Here is a 16,912-nt window from a genome sequence, read left to right as displayed (position 1 = left end):
CCGGAAGTATTTCAAAAGGATTTCATGCAGAAATTTCTGAAGCAATCCCTGGATAAATTTCTCAAAGAGATCCTGGAGCCTCCTGGTTCATCATTCCAGAAGAAACTCCTGGAAGAATCTCAGATATAACTCCATGAGAAATCTCAGAAAGAATTGCTGGAGGAATTTCGGAACAAATACTTTAAGGAAACTCGGAACTCCTGAAGAAATCTCGGAAGCATTCTCAAAAGCAATCCCGGAAAGTTGAATGCTCCTAGTGGAAACTGTAAATAACAGAAATAAGTTCTGAAGGAATCCTAGATGAAATCTCTTTAGGAATCTTAGGAGAAACTCCTGGGAAAATCCCAGAGGGAACTTCCAAACGAACCTCCAAATAAATTTCACGAAGACAAGAACTTTCTAGGGGGTGTGGATCCAGAGATAAAATATATGAAAATTCTCTATTTTAAACGCGCACTAGCGCCACGTTTCGGAAGAATTGCGTACAAAACATTTCACTGTTTGAGAGCCATAAGTCATCTGAACTACTTTGATGAAGACATGAACTTCTTAGGTGGTCTGTATCATGAGATAAAACATGTAAAAATGCTTTATTTTAAACGCACACTAGCGCCTCGTTGTGATCGAATTGCGTATTAGAATTCTACCATTTGAGAGCCATGAGTCCTCCGAATAACTTTGCTGAAGACACGAAATTTATATATGGTCTGGATCATGAGATAATACATGCCATAATGTTCTATTTTAAATGCACACTAGCGCCACGTGGCGGTCGAATTGCGTACTTAACCTCTGCTGTACTAACATACTTTCTGGCACATCATGTTTACCTTCAATTTGCTCTAACTTAGTCAAATCTTAACCGATTTTAATTCTCTTGGCTCTGATGGATCGGGATTTTTCCCTACTTTTGATGGTCCAAGCATGGATTGGATCGGCCAAGTGGTTCCGGAGACATTCCGGATTCCGTTGGGGTAATAGATTATATTGAACCAGAGAACTCTAGAATTTGTCATCAGCTTGATGGTTTTCGCTTTATTTCTAGGCTGTTTATCCTACAAAAGCCCGGTAAAATGTTTCGACAATATCCGGAAGCATTCATGAACTCTCTGGGAATCACCTGGCCACGTTACAGATTCCACGCACCCAAGGAAGTGGCCAATTACCGACCTGAGCCAAACCCTAGCGTGCTACCTATCAAACTTCATGGCCACTTGTAGAACAACTTGGCCATGTTCCGGACTAGAGGCCAAGCCCCCGGGGAAGTGGCCAAGTTCCTGAAGGAACTTTCAGAGAAATGAAGAAAATCTCAGGAGAATTCCCGAAGAAAACTTCAGAGGAATTCCCGAAGGAAATTCAAGAAGAATTCCCGTAGGAAATTCCAGAGGATTTCCCGTTGGAAATTCCTGTGGTTCCTGTTAGTACAGCAACTGTTCGCGTGGTGTTGTAGTATCTCTACTAGATAAGAATCAGTCAATGCCATACATATTAGAGTATCCATTTCTCGTCAATTATTCTTGTTCCGGGATTCGGGACAAAATACTTGGTTAATCCCGGGAAATCCCGGGATCCCCGTATTTTGAAAAATTTCAATTAAAACCTCTTGTGAGGTTGAAATATTAATATTTTTGAAGTTTCATTTTCAATTTTCATTTTGCAGCAGTTGGTGGGGCAATAAGAGCGCAAGTCAATCCAATGCCGAAGATCAAGGAGGGGTAATGGCCGTAATAGTCCGTGCGGACCACATGAACACCTGAGACATGAACACCATCGGAAGGGTATGGTATAAAAGGGATTGGACTAGAATAGAGACACAATAATTCAAATACGGTAAAAAGTGTGAATCTGGTTTCTGTAGTAAGGTTCATGTCGTCTGCTAGGTCCTTGTCAATTTGTCAGTTAGTTGCTATGTTAGTAATTGCTGGTCACCATATTTTTGTAGTAATTTTCGTCCAAAATGTCAAACTCTCATTGATAACGCATTAGCTGCACCTAACAGAATTTGAACCTAGATCCTGACAATATAGGCTAAATCTTTGAATTGTTCTGTCAGCCCTACTAGTTTTTCTTGTAGAAAACATGTCATACTCCCTCACTCTTCATATAATACCAACATTTAAAAACGTCAAAATATCTTCCTTGTCATACATAAGTTATGTTGTGCAGCTTAGTCAAAGAAGTAATCAGTTTTCGTCGAGTCGAGACGCATTAACGTCAACAAAGCATATTAAGTTATTGATCACGCGTTAGCTTTGAAACTATAATGGTTCCCCTTCCTTTGTTTAAATCCGCCACCCAAAGCACGCACCAATTGAGGTGAACAATCCCGTAGTCCTATAGTATACTTCTTCGACCTAATCGACGAACCCCTCTGCATTCATCTATCAGCAGCAATGACAGAAATTTTAGTATAAGTAAAACTACGATTCCAAGACAACACGTTTTAATCTGTTCTATTAAAGTCTATTTTATATCGCTCTGTAAATTCGGTATTCTTTCTTATTCCACGGACACTCTTCCCTAGACAATATTGATCCAAAGCCCAGATCCAAATATTAATATTTTTGAAGTTATACTTATATTTTGTTTTCATTACAAGACGTATCGTATAACCTAGTGTTCTAAGGTCTTCATCCCGGGATTTTCGGGATCTCTGAAATTATATTCCGAGATATAGGAAATCCCAAAATCACTCAAATTCCGGGAATTCATGTCGCAGGATGGACTTTGTTGTTTTTCAAATAAATTATTAAATGGTTTACTAGGAACTCTTGTTTGTTCTACATGTACATATATAGAGTAAAGTGTAGGGAGTAACAAAAACCATAAATATAAAACAGCCGCCAGAAAAGGTTATATATACAGGGTGTTAGGTTCCTGAGTGCAAACTTTTTAAAGGGTGATAGAGGACCATAAATGGAGAAAAAAATTGTTCTACGCATATGGTCAAATCTCAATCGTTACGTAGTTATTGAACTTCCCATGTTTATGACTCTTATTGCCTTAACTGGCAATAACTTGAAAATAGTCAAACATATCGAAGTTTTTTTACCCTTATTCGAAAGATTATTGATTTTTCTAACAAATGGCATCTTTGAATCGATTGGTTTGGTTAAATAACTAAGTTTTCTAGAGCAAAATAGCTAAAAATAGTGTATTTTTATTGGTTTTTGTCAATTATCTTTGAAACATGCGTAATAAATTAAAATTCTTGCTTTGGTAAAGTTGTGGCCCTTGTTACACTCTACAATTCGTTCTTTGACACCAAACTTCTATCTCTTATCGTTTTGTTGCAATTTCGATTTTAACATCGCATTTCAGATCATAAATTTGCAACTGTCATGGAAAGCACTTTTTTGCGCATTGTGTCACACAATTGAATCAAAATTGCAAGAAAACGATAAGAGTTAAAAGTTTGGCGTCAAAGAACGAATTGTAGAGTGGAACAAGGGCCACAACTTTGCCAAAGAAAGAATTTTTATTTATTACGCATGTTTCAAAGATAATTGACAACAACCAATAAAAATGCACTATTTTTAGCCGTTTTGCTCTAGAAAACTTAGTTATTTCACTAAACCAATCGATTCAAAGATGCCATTTGTTAGAAAAATCAATAATCTTTCGAATGAGGGTAAAAAAACTTCGATATGTTTGACTATTTTCAAGTTATTGCCAGTTAAGGCAATAAGAGTCATAAACATGGGAAGTTCAATAACTACGTAACGGTTGAGATTTGACCATATGGGTAGAACATTTTTTTTCTCCATTTATGGTCCTCTATCACCCTTTAAAAAGTTTGCACTCGGGAACCTAACACCCTGTATATATAAATTATTGAATATATTCAAACCGCCTTCCCAATATTTCGAAAACTGTGTTTGGCTTCAGGTAATATTTCTGAACGCTTCTCTCCATTCCTAACAACCCCATACACTCACCTGAATGTGGCCAGTTCGATCGGGTTGATGTCCACCAGGCCCTTCACAATCACCGAACAAAGTGAGAAGAAAAGCGACGAAATGGTAGCCAGTATGATGCCCAGGTAGGGACAGGAGCACTGCAGCCAACTTAGCGACCGATGCCGGACGCCACCCTGCAGAACACCACCCACCAGCTGTTGCAGCTCCAGGTGTTCCGGCATGGTCCGACGAGTGTTTCAGTTTCGGCAGAAATCAGCAATCGCAATTTTTATCGGCGCTTCTCTAGCATGTGAACGGTGGTGCACCAGACAACACGGCTAGGACATTTTCAGAGATGGGCTGAGAAGGAAAAAGACGAAATAAGATTAGCGTTAATTAGGTTAAAAATAAATTATTTTCATCTTTAGATCATCTCGGTTGGACTTGGATACGCTTGCATACATATGTATTGCCTGTAAAGCAGCAAAAAATCTATTCTTTTAATTGATACGTGCCCCCGAGGTGATTCTGATTTTTATTTCATACCGCTAGTCAGTGATAAGCGGTGTAATGGAGACGCACTATACTTTACGCAGACCTGACAAAATGCACTACAGAAAACAACTTCCCCTAAGTTTACAAAAATTTTGAAGGTTTTAAATCCGTGTTTTGATTCGGATTCCAGGTAAAACCAAAAATTCCTGGAAAAATCCAGGTAAAACCAATAATTTCTCTATCCTGCTATTACAAACCCTTTTCAGTAGTCATAAAAGCTCATAAAAATGTGAAATGCAAATATTATCCTCAATGTTTTTCAAAACAGCCTCCAAGCACTTCAAAACAACATTCAAAGGACTCTTCATCAACACTCACCTTTTCTTGGGACGCATCCTTGTGTTGTGTCTTGGGTCGGTGGGTGGGTGGCGAAGTGGGTGGTAACCGATGGATGATTTTTCTCCTCGGAAAGCAGACTGCTTCTTGCTGCCGTGCACTTATGTTTCTCTCACGAACTGGACCAGTATCCGATGCGTTTCAATTTTCAGATCACTTTTAGCAGCTACTAAACCGAAAAGTACTGCGATTGGAGCTAGATTTAGCCATAATATTGCTGGCAGACGACGATTTTCTGAGGCAATTTTCCAACCAGGACCTCCTTCAGTTTTGGATTTTCCACACTTGACGTTTATTCGTGGATGTAAGAGTGTGCGTGCGCTCGTAGCCGATGACGGTTGATGATGGTTGATGCCCATGCAGCAGAGACGCGTTTTAGGAAGTGTTTTTGAAAAGGTCGAAATCGAGGAGGGCGACATCAATGAGAGTCACAACCCGGATAAAAAAATACCATTCATTACATGGTAAATATTATAACATACACTCAGCGAAAAAAACTAGCGAAATTCATCGAAATACATTATGAAAATTTGCTATAACTAATTCTTATGGATGACACAAGAATACCTTATGAAAATCGATCGTGCTTGCTATGACAAATTTTATAAGATAGACTTATGAAAAGAACAAAAAAATCTTAAAATGATGCAGACTGGATTCGATCCATGAACGTCGGGATCACCAAGCCCGTGTTTTATCCACACGGCTACCGACGCTTGAGAATTCTATGTTGCTAAACATGAATAAAAGCCAAGCTGTGAGACGATTTTACGTCATAGAGTGCCCGCATAGAAAAATGCGAGGGGCGAATCACTACCCGAATAAAAAATACAGTAGAAAAACCAAATGCTGTATTGTAACAGTACTATTTAGAACCATATTGTTACAATAAACACCACTGTAAAAATAAAAAATACAAAAACAATAAGATGTAATGTAGACAACTGTATGGTGAATTGTAAATAAGATTTTTACATTATACTATACGGGTTGTTAAGTATCGTAACAATATAAAAAAAAATTTTCTCCATATATATTTTTTTACAAAACCATACATTTTATTGTAAATGAATTGTTCGAAATACTGATACGTGAGCTTTAATATACCATACATTGTATGGTACACGTATGGTTTCAAACAATAAAATGTACCGTAAATATATTGTTTTTAATTGTAATTTCACTACTGGTTATAAATTTAATCATGGTTTTGGAATGGTTCTCTTTTGTTATGTTGTATTGTTTTACATTAGATAAACCATATAATGTTATATTATCTCGTCATGTTCCTTCGATAATGGCAGTTCTAGCCAAACTAACCTAAACTCGTCTAAGTCTGAGTAGGCTCTGATAACATTAACAGTTGAAGCTTAGGCTCCCATGTCCCACCAGCCAGATAACTGGGTTTTGCAAACTAAGCATTATTTGTGGCATGAGCACACTTTGAGCGGCATGATGGAACTATGCCTAGCGCGCTAAGTGATATTAGACCACTAATGTAGTTGCATGAAGTGGGTGACGAGGTACATAAGTATCATTACAGCGTGCTTAACCGTTATTGCAATATTGAGGCTCCAGTTTGACTGAACTATGAAATATGTACATAACAACTCATGAGAAAACTGTCAAGTTCGATTCAACTATAAGTTAGGTTAAAAAGCGAAAACGAACTTATATCAGAAGTCGTTTTAGTGTCCAGTCCAGTTCTTATGTTAAAAATGTCAAAGATAAATCGCATTTAATTCGGTTGTTGTACAAGGCAATTTCACATGAGATAAGAGGAGAAAGAATAGTGTTGAACTCATCCACTGATTTACGGTAATCTGGCCTGCGTCTTTCCGGGTTGACCTACATTCGTATTCCTCTCATCGCACTCTACATACCTAGCCCACCATATCTCTTGGATATGCAGTTTTTAGGACACCTGGTTTATCACTTTATTTTATTGACTTTGAATAGATGTTTCAACTTATTCACTTTTTTCTCTTTCATTTCCTTTGCAATAAAAAAGTCACGAACATCAACAAAACAAAGCACGGAAAAAATCATAAACTAAAATAAATAATTAAAAATGCACGGAAAAAGATTGTTTCGGAATAGTGAATGGTTCAAACTACAGTCACTATATACACAGTCTGGCGGACTGTCACTTTCGACTGGAGCCAATCGAGCATGACGTCACGGTGTAGCATTTATCGGTGTGGACACTATGACGTCATGCTCGATTGGCTCCGGTCGAAAGTGACAGTCCGCCAGACTGTGTATATAGTGACTGTAGTTCAAACTTGCAGTGTAATTCTTTAGAAACACAAAAGAATCTAGAAAGTTTTTGAAATCTGAATGATAAGTTAACTTCTTACCTTAAAAAACAGCAAGCGACTCGGTTCCCACTAGGAAAAATATCTTTATTCCTTCTATGTGTCCGGGACATGGATTTTTGCAATGGGGGTAAACAAATGTTTTCCATTAGTGCCACTCATACTTTTGATGAGGCACCATACAGCAGCGACTCATACAATTTAGAGCACATTCATGTGCTAATTTGCCTGCGTAATCGGGTATTGGTTGCATGTACTTTGGATGTGGTTTGGCACATGGATATTTGCCATTAAGTACACACTAAGATTCTGATTTTCCAGCTCAGTAAAATTTTCGCTGAGTTCTGTAATTTTTTCATCTTTTTACTGAGTTTTCAACAGCAGATTTAACTCGGTACACACGGTAATCAATATTCACCGTTCATCAGTAACGATATTTACCGTTCATCTGTAATTTTTGACAGTTCATTTGCAGAGCTCGTTAACTTATTTACAGAGTATTCAGCAAAAGGGATAACCGAGCCTACCGAGTTAAATCTGCTGTTGAGAACTCAGTAAAAAGATGGGGAAAATACCGAGCTGATCTTAGTGTGTATGAGGCAATTTTCCTGAGTGTAGAAGCAACGAAATTAACACCACTCTAATCGTTAACACCACACTCATCGTTGGCGCCTACAGTCGGTGCCGTGGTTACAGGTTCTCTCGATCGGGTTTCTCCCAAAGTGTTAGTTCAATCGGGTTCCGCATTGACTGCTACTGTTCCATCCATTTCGGCTTCTACGGTAGTCTCTCGCTGGACACAACGGATCGAATCCGTCGCTTCAGCAGCTCCCTTCAGAAGGCGAGCATCACTTTACCAACTTCCACCGGACCCTACAGATCGAATCTGTCGCTACGGCAGCCCCCTTTTGAGGTGAGCTTTTCCTTTTCGCTTGCACCGGCCAGAATTTCATCCGCTGGTGGAACATCTTATTCCTCTTGTGTCTGACCCGTCTCTTTTCTGACAGCCTGACCCGGTGGATCGCATCCACCGCTAAGGCAAGTTCCCTTCGTGAGGTGAACTTTTAACTCAGGACAGCCTGACCCGGTGGATCGTATCCACCGCTAAGGCAAGTTCCCTTCATGAGGCGAACTTTTTACAACTACCGGACCCGACAGTTCGAAACTGCCGCTACGGTTGCTTCCCTCTTAGGTAAGCATTCTTTCGTCGCACCCGACAGATCGTATCTGTCGCTACGGCAGCTCCCTTTTGAGGTGAGCTTTTCCTTTTCGCCTGCACCGGTCAAATTTTCATCCGCCAGTGAGGCATCTTTTCCCTCTTTTGTCTTACCCGGTCAGATGCTATCCGCCGGGATCAGACAGTATATATTCACCACTTTACCACGCTAGTTCGTATTCAAGTTTCAATTGTAGTGACGTCAGTAGGTCAGACATAGACAGGGCAAGTTACCATACCTGGTATATCAAAAACCTTGCTACCGTGATGAATCTTATACTTATGACACACATGTGATACAAGAATAACTGTACAATTGTGCTTGAAATGAGTGCCATACTGAAAATTGTCTCAGTTCAAGTCAGTCTTGTTAAAATTTTCTTGACACTGCGTACCGTTGTACAGGAATCACACTCGTATCACATGTCTGTCCGGGGTATTAAATGTCATTCAGTATAAAAACGAGAAAAATAAACGATACACGTTCTGTTTAAGAGAAAACTATCTCCGCGTTTTTTATCGGAATATCGCGTCGGATTAACTGTCCCAACCACGGAATCTCTTCCCGGATCTCAACAGGTTGTGGACCCGCACGAGAATGGCCGAAGAAAGCAGTGAAAGAATTGGAGTGAGACAGTTTGCTGGAGTTGGGTACGCTGAGTGGAGCTACCGAATGGAGGTTATACTCGACGAGAAAGACTTGCTCGAACATGTGAAGGGGGTACAGCCGGTGCAGCCCAATGATGAGTGGAAGAGGGATGACAAGAAAGCAAAAGGCTTGGTCATACGGTGCATCCACGACGATCTTCTGGACATGACCCGCGACTGCAACACAGCCTTCGATGTATGGGATGTTTTGAGGAGCACGTTCAACCGGTCGAGTGTAGCTAAACGTTTGTTGCTGGAGACGGAGCTGCACAACCTTAAACTCCACGGTGACGAATCTCTGCAATCGTTTTTCATGCGTTTCGACAAAAACATTCGAGAGCTGCGCGATGTTGGGAAACAGTTCGACGAAATTGATAAGGTGGTGCGACTTTTGATGCTGATGCCGGAGCAATATCGACCTGTGATCGCTGCTTTACAAACCATGGACGAAGCGGATTTGAGCCTGACGAAAGTGAAATCAAGCCTACTGGAAGAAGAACTCCGAATGAAGGGCAAGGCGTCAGAGGAGGTACTTTCGGAAACGTTTTCATCGGCAATGAGCTTGCAGGAGCGAACGCAGGAACGCAAGCGCTTTGCGAAACAAAAACGAAAATGTTACATCTGCGGATCCGAGGAGCATCTGCAGGCGGCGTGTCCAAAAAGGAGGAACGACATTGCGGACGGTAGAGCATCGGCGGTCAAGAGCGAGGAAAGAGCGTTTGCAATGGCCGTGTACGAAGGCAGCGCCCCGCAGGTGAGTGAAATGTGGTTCATACTCGATTCGGGATGCTCAGAGCACCTCGTCAGCGATGTGTCTGTGCTCTCTGGAGTTACAAAGCTGAAGTCACCTTTTCAAATTGCAATCGCTATGGATGGGGTGAAAATGTGCGGCACTGTTGGTGGACACATATCGGGACGCATCATAGCGGATGGAGAGGAGGATATTGAGGTGATCTTGCACGATGTTATTTACGTCCCAGAGTGCAGGGATAATTTGTTGTCGGTGCAAAAGTTGGTGGAACGTGGCAACAAGGTGGTGTTTGACAGACAAGGCGCTGCTATTTCGAGAGACGGAAAAGTGTTTGCACGTGCAGTTGTGAAAAACGGCATCTACTGGATCAAGATCCATGCAGAACAGCAACCTTCGGTAAGGGCAGCGGTTGCGGAAGTGAATGTCAACTCCTTGTGGCATCGACGTCTAGCACACCTCAACATGAGAAGTATTTGTTCGTTGGTTAGAGGTAACATGGTCACCGGAGTCGGAGACTTGCTGACGGAAGAACTGGATTTCTGCGAGAACTGTGCACGAGCGAAACAGACGAAGGCGCACATCGGTGGTACACGAACCAGAGCTACAAAACCGCTTGAGCTAGTGCACAGCGATGTGTGCGGTCCAATAACGCCCACTACATACAACGGGTATAAGTATTTCATCACGTTTTTGGACGATTTTACGCACATGGTCGTTGTGTATCTAATGAGGAGTAAGGATGAAGCATTGGCGAAGTTAAAGGAGTTCCATGCCATGGCAACTGCGCATTTTGGGATCAAAATGAAGCGGCTTCGGTGCGATAACGGCGGAGAGTACCGCAGCAGGGATATGAAAGCGTTCTGCGTTGTTGAAGGGATTGTTTTGGAGTTTGTACCCCCCTACACACCGGAGCTGAATGGTGTGGCGGAAAGGGTTAATCGCACCCTCTGCGAAAAAACGCGAGCGATGCTGATTGATGCTGATTGATGCTGATTTGGACAAACGGCTTTGGGGCGAGGCACTCAATACCGCCGTTTATCTAACGAACCGCAGTCCAACTCATGCTGTGCACGGAAAGACGCCGTACGAAGGATGGTTCTCAAGGAAGCCGGATTTCTCGAACCTCAGGATTTTTGGCTGTCAAGCATTCGCGACTGTGCCAGCTGCGCATAGGAAGAAACTGGATGACCGTGCATTGGAATGCGTGTTTCTCGGATATGGAGTAAATTGCTACAGGCTGTGGGATGTCGTCAAGCAGAGGATCGTTTGTTCCCGGAGTGTGAAATTCAATGAGTTGAAGAACGGCACTTCTATCGAAGAAGTAGAACAAGCGAAGCCAATTGTCGTGGACGTCAGTAACAGCGAAGATTGTAACGAGGTTCGAAATGAGTGTCAGGAGCAGGAAGAGTACATGTCGGTTGGTTCTGGTGATGATTCGCTAGAGAAAATTCATCAGCCAGAGGAGGATCCATTGGAAGTCCGGCAGAATCCAGATCGGAGTCGACGTCAGCCTGCTTGGATGAGGACCGGAGAATACGATATTTCTGCAAATGCTGCGATGGCTCTTGAAAGTTTCATGTCGGGTGCTCCTGAATCATACCAGGATATTCGTGGACGAGATGATGAAGCTCAATGGATGCAAGCTGTCAAGTCCGAGATGGATGCTCTGGAGATGAATGGAACCTGGACAGTAATGAAGAATCCGGGAAACGTGAAGGTTATTAGTTCGAAATGGGTATTTAAACGCAAGAACACAGATGACGAAAAGCCGGAACAGTTCAAAGCTCGACTGGTAGCCCGTGGGTTTCTACAGAAGCGTGGAGTAGATTTTGTGGAGTCGTACGCACCTGTAGCTCGTCTCCCAACCGTGCGCTTTGTACTGTCTCTTGGAGTTAAGAATGGCTACCACTTCCGACATCTCGACGTTAAAACTGCCTTTCTTAATGGAGTGCTCAAGGAAGATGTCTTCATGAATCCCCCCGAAGGTATGGAATTGAAACCAGGATATATTTTGAAGTTGCATCGCTCGTTGTATGGTTTGAAGCAGAGCCCTAAATGTTGGAACGATCGGTTTCACGACTTTATTACTAGCATGGGGTTCAAACAGTCAACAGCGGATGTTTGTCTGTACTACAGATGTTACGAGGGCACAGTTGTATATTTGGTTATATATGTTGATGACATGTTGCTGTGTGGTAGTACTACGGATGTGGTCAACTACGTTCGTGATAGGCTCGCCAGGGAGTTTCGGATGACGGACCTTGGGGTGCCTAATATGTTCATGGGGCTTCGTATCAAGATGAATCCAGAGGAAGGCGTTCTGCAGATCGATCAAGCAGGTTACACCTCGCGCTTGTTGGATAAATTCGGAATGACTGGCTGCAACCCTGCTGCAACCCCCATGGAACAGAATCTGAAGTTGATGCCTGGCGTGAAAGCAGACAAGGTTCAAGAGCCCGAGGGGCGGATCACTTCCAAAACAACTGAATCGAAAATGCGTTTTGATGAAAATGCGTTACAAAATGCTCCAATGCGTTGAAAAATGCATTTAAAAATGTAATGCGTTGAAAAATGCGCCAAAATATCCAATGCGTTGAAAAATACACAGGAATGCATGACGAGTTCTTAAAGTTTTAATACATAATTTGTTAAAAAATACACCAATACGTAGGAAAATACGTGTTATTTATCAATGCGTATAAAAATGCAAGCATTCCACCAATGCGCATAAAAATGCGTGTATTCTATCAATGCGTAGAAAAATGCGTGTTTTCTATCAATGCGTAGAAAAATGCAAGTTTTTTTTGTCAATGCGTATAAAAATGCGAACAATTTTATCAATGCGTTGAAAAGTGCATGCTTTAAAATTTTGACAGGTGTTGTTCAATTTTAGAAATGCGTACCTTAATACGCTAATGCGTAACAAAATGCGCCAATGCGTATGTCAATACGCAAGGCTGAATCGAAAATGCGCTAGTGATTCGCCCCTTGCAAGAGCCCTACCGTGAACTCATTGGCAGTCTAATGTTCCTTATGTCTGGTACCCGGCCGGATATCTGCTTTGCTCTGACGTACCTTGCTCGTTTTCAAGAGAATCCTACACAGGAGCATTGGCAGTGTTTAAAGCGTGTTTTACGCTACTTGAGTGGCACGATCGACGTGGGACTGCAGTTTAGTAAGCGTGACGATGAACCAGCCCTTAGTTGTTACGTTGACGCAGATTGGGCAAATGACTTAGTGGATCGCAAGTCAACTACTGGTTTCTTCATTAAGGTGTACGGAAACGTAGTACAGTGGTGTAGCCGCAAGCAAGCCATAGTGGCCCTCTCTAGTTGTGAAGCAGAGTATGTAGCAGTCTGTGATGCCGCCAAGGAAGTACTATGGCTACTGAAAGTCATGAATGATTTGAACCTACAAGTGCAGCTTCCAGTGACGATGCTTGAAGACAACTCGGGATGCATAAGTGTTTCGGAAAACCCAGAGACGCGCCGTTCCAAGCATTATGATGTTCGATACCATTTTCTACGAGAGAAGGTTAGGGAGAAGATACTAAAGCTGAAACGGATTCCATCTGAGAGTCAGGTGGCAGATACCTTAACTAAAGCACTAGGCAAGGTTTTGTTTGTACAACATCGAGAGGGATTAGGATTGGTGAACTTGAGAGGAGGTGTAGTGACGTCAGTAGGTCAGACATAGACAGGGCAAGTTACCATACCTGGTATATCAAAAACCTTGCTACCGTGATGAATCTTAAATGTCATTCAGTATAAAAACGAGAAAAATAAACGATACACGTTCTGTTTAAGAGAAAACTATCTCCGCGTTTTTTATCGGAATATCGCGTCGGATTAACTGTCCCAACCACGGAATCTCTTCCCGGATCTCAACATCAATCAGCTTCGATTTTCCACGCTAGGTTCTTTGTTTCTCGTCGCCAATGTGGTGTTTCTGTCTTGACAGTTCTATTACTAAAATGAACACACCGCCAACTCAGCGGTCTGCTAAACTACCACAGGTTGCTTCGATGAGCCATTTTACGAGACGTTTCGGATCAGCTGATCGCTCATTTCATGAATGAAAATTTGACAGGAGGTTGCGCCCAAGCCCGTGAGTGTTAATATCAATATCAACACTGTTGTCGTTTCGTAAAATAGACTATTGCAAATTTGAATTCGCCAACAGAATTCCTCCGCTAACTAGTTCATTAGACACAGTCGGGGGGCGCGACACTAGTTTTACCAAGCCGAAAAACCCCTAAATAGCCGAAAAAAGTCGAAAAAAGAACCCGGTAAAACCCTTAAAACTTTTGCGGGTTTCAGTGACTTTTTTTTTGCTTTTTCCAGCTTTTTTTTAGGTTTTTTTAGCTTGGCAAAACCCGGCCCCTTTGGGACAATGTAATCCTAACAATGAGCCATTTTACGAGACGTTTCGGATCTGCTGAGCGCTTATTTCATGAATGAAAATTTGACAGGAGGTTGCGCCCAAGCCCGTGAGTGTTAATATCAATATCAACACTGTTGTCGTTTCGTAAAATAGACTATAAGAAGGAATTTATTGTTTGGAATGCATGGCTAATTGTATTTTGCTATGTGGGTTGGGGTTTATTCATATATTACGTAACGCAGAATTCGTCAATAATTGACGATTTTTAAATTATTTTAGACCCACTCCCTCCCCCACGTAAAAACTTTTGTATGGACAATTTTGAAATTTTGTATGAAGCGGAACACAGCACCAGACCCCCACTTTCCCCCTTAGCGTTACGTAATATTTGAACGAACCCATTGTTGTTTCTCGAAAATGATCGGCAAAATGCATATTATTTTCAACGAGATTTTCAATCTCCATCCATCCCCCTTTCGAATCCCGATTTGACCCTGGCCAAAAAGCCAAAACAAAACTGTTTTGTGCTGCATGGGCACCTCCGGCTGTCATCATCATCGAATTTCTTTTTCCTTTCGTCCTCTTTCTTTTTTCGATCGGGCAGTTTGTTTATCCAAACAAAACAAACTTTCGCGTTCATACAAAATCGTCACACAATCTTTCTGCAGCAGTGAATTTGGTGCTTTATTTTTTAGTGATTTGTGAGTGAAATAAAGTGAAAACACAGCGGAGGATCATCCCTCGACAAGTTTACGCTTCAGGTATGTTGGTTTTATTCATTTTCGATTGCAAAAATACAGCTAAAATAAATACTCATCTTTGATTTGCGGGTGCCTGCCAGTAGGACGACCGGCTTCGATGCTCTTCCATTCAGGGCCAGGGCTGGGGCCGGGCGTTTTTATTGGGTTGTAATGGTTTCTAAAAATATAAAGTCGTTATTGATTTGAATAGGAAATCTTGTGGATTAAGCAAACTTACGTGTGGAGCTATAGAATGGTACAAATTGCACTTGAACATGACATCGGTAAATACAGTGAGTTTAGTGAAGAAGTCGGTTAAGCTGCGTCCAAATGTTGTCCATAATAAGGTTAATTAAGTGTAAGATTATCCTAAATCAGCAATAACAGAGTCCAAATCGGACTGTAGCGTGCAGCACATTTCCCGCGTTTTGTTGATTTCGTCCTTGATCCGGTCGACGTTGGCCTGCAGGAAGTAGTTGCCCTTCTTGAGCGAAGCTAACCGGTTCTCGTGCCGTTTCACCCGTGGTTCCAGGTTGGCTTTTTTCTTCTCGTCCGGGGCGTCCTGTGATAGAGAGAGCAAAGTCGTGATTGGATTAGAGACTGGATTGCTTCAAAAGTTTGAATACTTTAGTTGAATTTTAAGACAAAACTTACCTCTGCTTCGTTCGCGCTCTCGTTATCACTTTCCGATTCGGATTCCGATTCGCTCTCCTCCTCAGATTCCTCTTCTTCCTCCTCTTCCTCGGGTTCCTCAGGTGGAGGTTCCTTGGCCTCTTCGCCATCCTCGTCCTCGTCTTCCATCTTCATCATTGCAGCCATTTTCTCGACTTCCTTCTGCAGTTTCTTGTATTTCTTGAGCTCGTTTCTGTACCGTGAATGGATAAAATTTTCATTAAAAAATGTGGGATAAAGCAAAGCAAAAAAGTCCCCGAAACATACTTCAGAGCATACTGGTTAGTCTTCATGGCGTATTTGAGGGCCTGCCGTTCGGCATGCCGTTCCTCTTCCTTCTCCTTCAGTCGAATCAATCGAGCCGATAGCATGTTCACTTCGCGGTTCAACCGTTTGGCGGCCTTTTCGGCCTTCTTCTCCTCGTCCTCTTCCTCTTCTTCTTCCTCCTCCTCGGGTTCCAGCTCAGGTGAGCTTTCCTTCTGATTCGGTGCCTCGGCTGTGCGACGCGGTGCAATGTCCGTAATGCCCTGAAAAAGTAGTACGATTTGAGGTAATAAAAAAGCGGTCATTATGCAGTTTTCACACAACTCGGATGTTCTAAGTCTCTATTCTACTTTAAAACACCAATGCCACACACTGATCTGTTTCCGTACAGATTTCAGCACACCGAGATTCTCTGCTGGACATGTCCTTTAGTCCTTTCGCAGAGGATCTTCTAAACAAATCGAACACCGTTTAACCTAAAACACATTTACCTGTGGTTCTTTCAAATAGAAGTCATCGTCCGTTAAGCTCTGCGATTGAAAGATAGAAGGCAAAGCGGTAATTTATAGTATCACATTTCTTGGGCATACTAATTTGCTAAAATCATAGTGGACATTGTGTGTGTGTATTTTCTTTTAAATGTTGTTCATGCTACTGTCAATCAACAAAAATCAATGTATCGTCTTGTCAAAATCCAGCTTCTATAGCTCATATTGTCCGAAGCATTCCCAAAGCAATTTTAGTAAAATACTGTGTAAATTTATTAGAAGAATGTTCAGATGAAGATTTGAGTAATTCTTGGAAATTATTTTGAAGAATCCTCTAGATCAGTGGTGCTCATCCTGCGGCCCTCCAAGCCTAGAAATGCGGCCCGCGGAGTACCTTAAGGCGAAACTGGAAGCGTTTTCTCATTTTTTCGGCTTTTGATTTTTTTATTAAATAACGAAGAATTCTTTTCAAAATCGGGTTTCGTGCACATGTAGAGTATGTATCAAGGTATCTACTGAATTTTTTTGTGGTGGAAAAAGTTTTCCGTTTTTGCAGAAACCATTTTTTTTTGTGAAATTTTATTCAAAAATGGTTTCTGCGAAAACGAAAAAACATTTTCCATCACGAAAAAAAAAATCAGG

At 41.7% G+C, this 16,912-nt stretch overlaps 2 protein-coding genes across 2 annotated transcripts in view; both read right to left on the bottom strand.

Moving 5' to 3' along the window:
• The window catches only part of LOC109422738 (solute carrier family 35 member G1), a 32,946-nt gene extending 27,714 nt beyond the window's left edge, over window positions 1–5,232 (bottom strand). Inside the window, exons 1-2 of the mRNA XM_019697618.3 lie at window positions 4,773–5,232; window positions 3,939–4,259 (exon numbers count right to left, since the gene is read on the bottom strand). Of these exons, the coding sequence (XP_019553163.2) occupies window positions 3,939–4,141 (203 nt within the window). The 5' untranslated portion in view covers window positions 4,142–4,259; window positions 4,773–5,232. The remainder of the gene's footprint in view (window positions 1–3,938; window positions 4,260–4,772) is intronic.
• Window positions 5,233–14,855: 9,623 nt separating this feature from the next.
• Window positions 14,856–16,536, bottom strand: LOC109431860 (glutamic acid-rich protein). Its single transcript, XM_062859234.1, has 5 exons — window positions 16,274–16,536; window positions 15,786–16,045; window positions 15,501–15,711; window positions 15,085–15,408; window positions 14,856–15,024 (listed from the first exon to the last, which is right to left on the bottom strand). The coding sequence occupies exons 2-4, from the start codon at window positions 15,887–15,889 to the stop codon at window positions 15,211–15,213; spliced, it is 513 nt and encodes a 170-aa protein (XP_062715218.1). The 5' UTR covers window positions 15,890–16,045; window positions 16,274–16,536; the 3' UTR covers window positions 14,856–15,024; window positions 15,085–15,210.
• Window positions 16,537–16,912: the final 376 nt, after the last annotated feature.

The sequence above is a fragment of the Aedes albopictus genome, chromosome 3, assembly GCF_035046485.1.
Source record: "Aedes albopictus strain Foshan chromosome 3, AalbF5, whole genome shotgun sequence".
Taxonomy (NCBI): Eukaryota; Metazoa; Arthropoda; class Insecta; order Diptera; family Culicidae; genus Aedes; species Aedes albopictus.
Note: the sequence above shows the minus strand (reverse complement) of the source record. Positions and strands in the feature narration are given on the sequence as shown.

Coding starts and splice junctions, on each gene's coding strand:
- LOC109431860 (XM_062859234.1), bottom strand. CDS start 15,889: ATGCTATCGGCTCGATTGATTCGACTGAAGGAGAAGGAAGAGGAACGG. Junction 15,712..15,785: donor ACTAACCAGTATGCTCTGAA/GTATGTTTCGGG, acceptor TTCACGGTACAG/AAACGAGCTCAAGAAATACA. Junction 15,409..15,500: donor AGAGCGCGAACGAAGCAGAG/GTAAGTTTTGTC, acceptor TCTCTATCACAG/GACGCCCCGGACGAGAAGAA.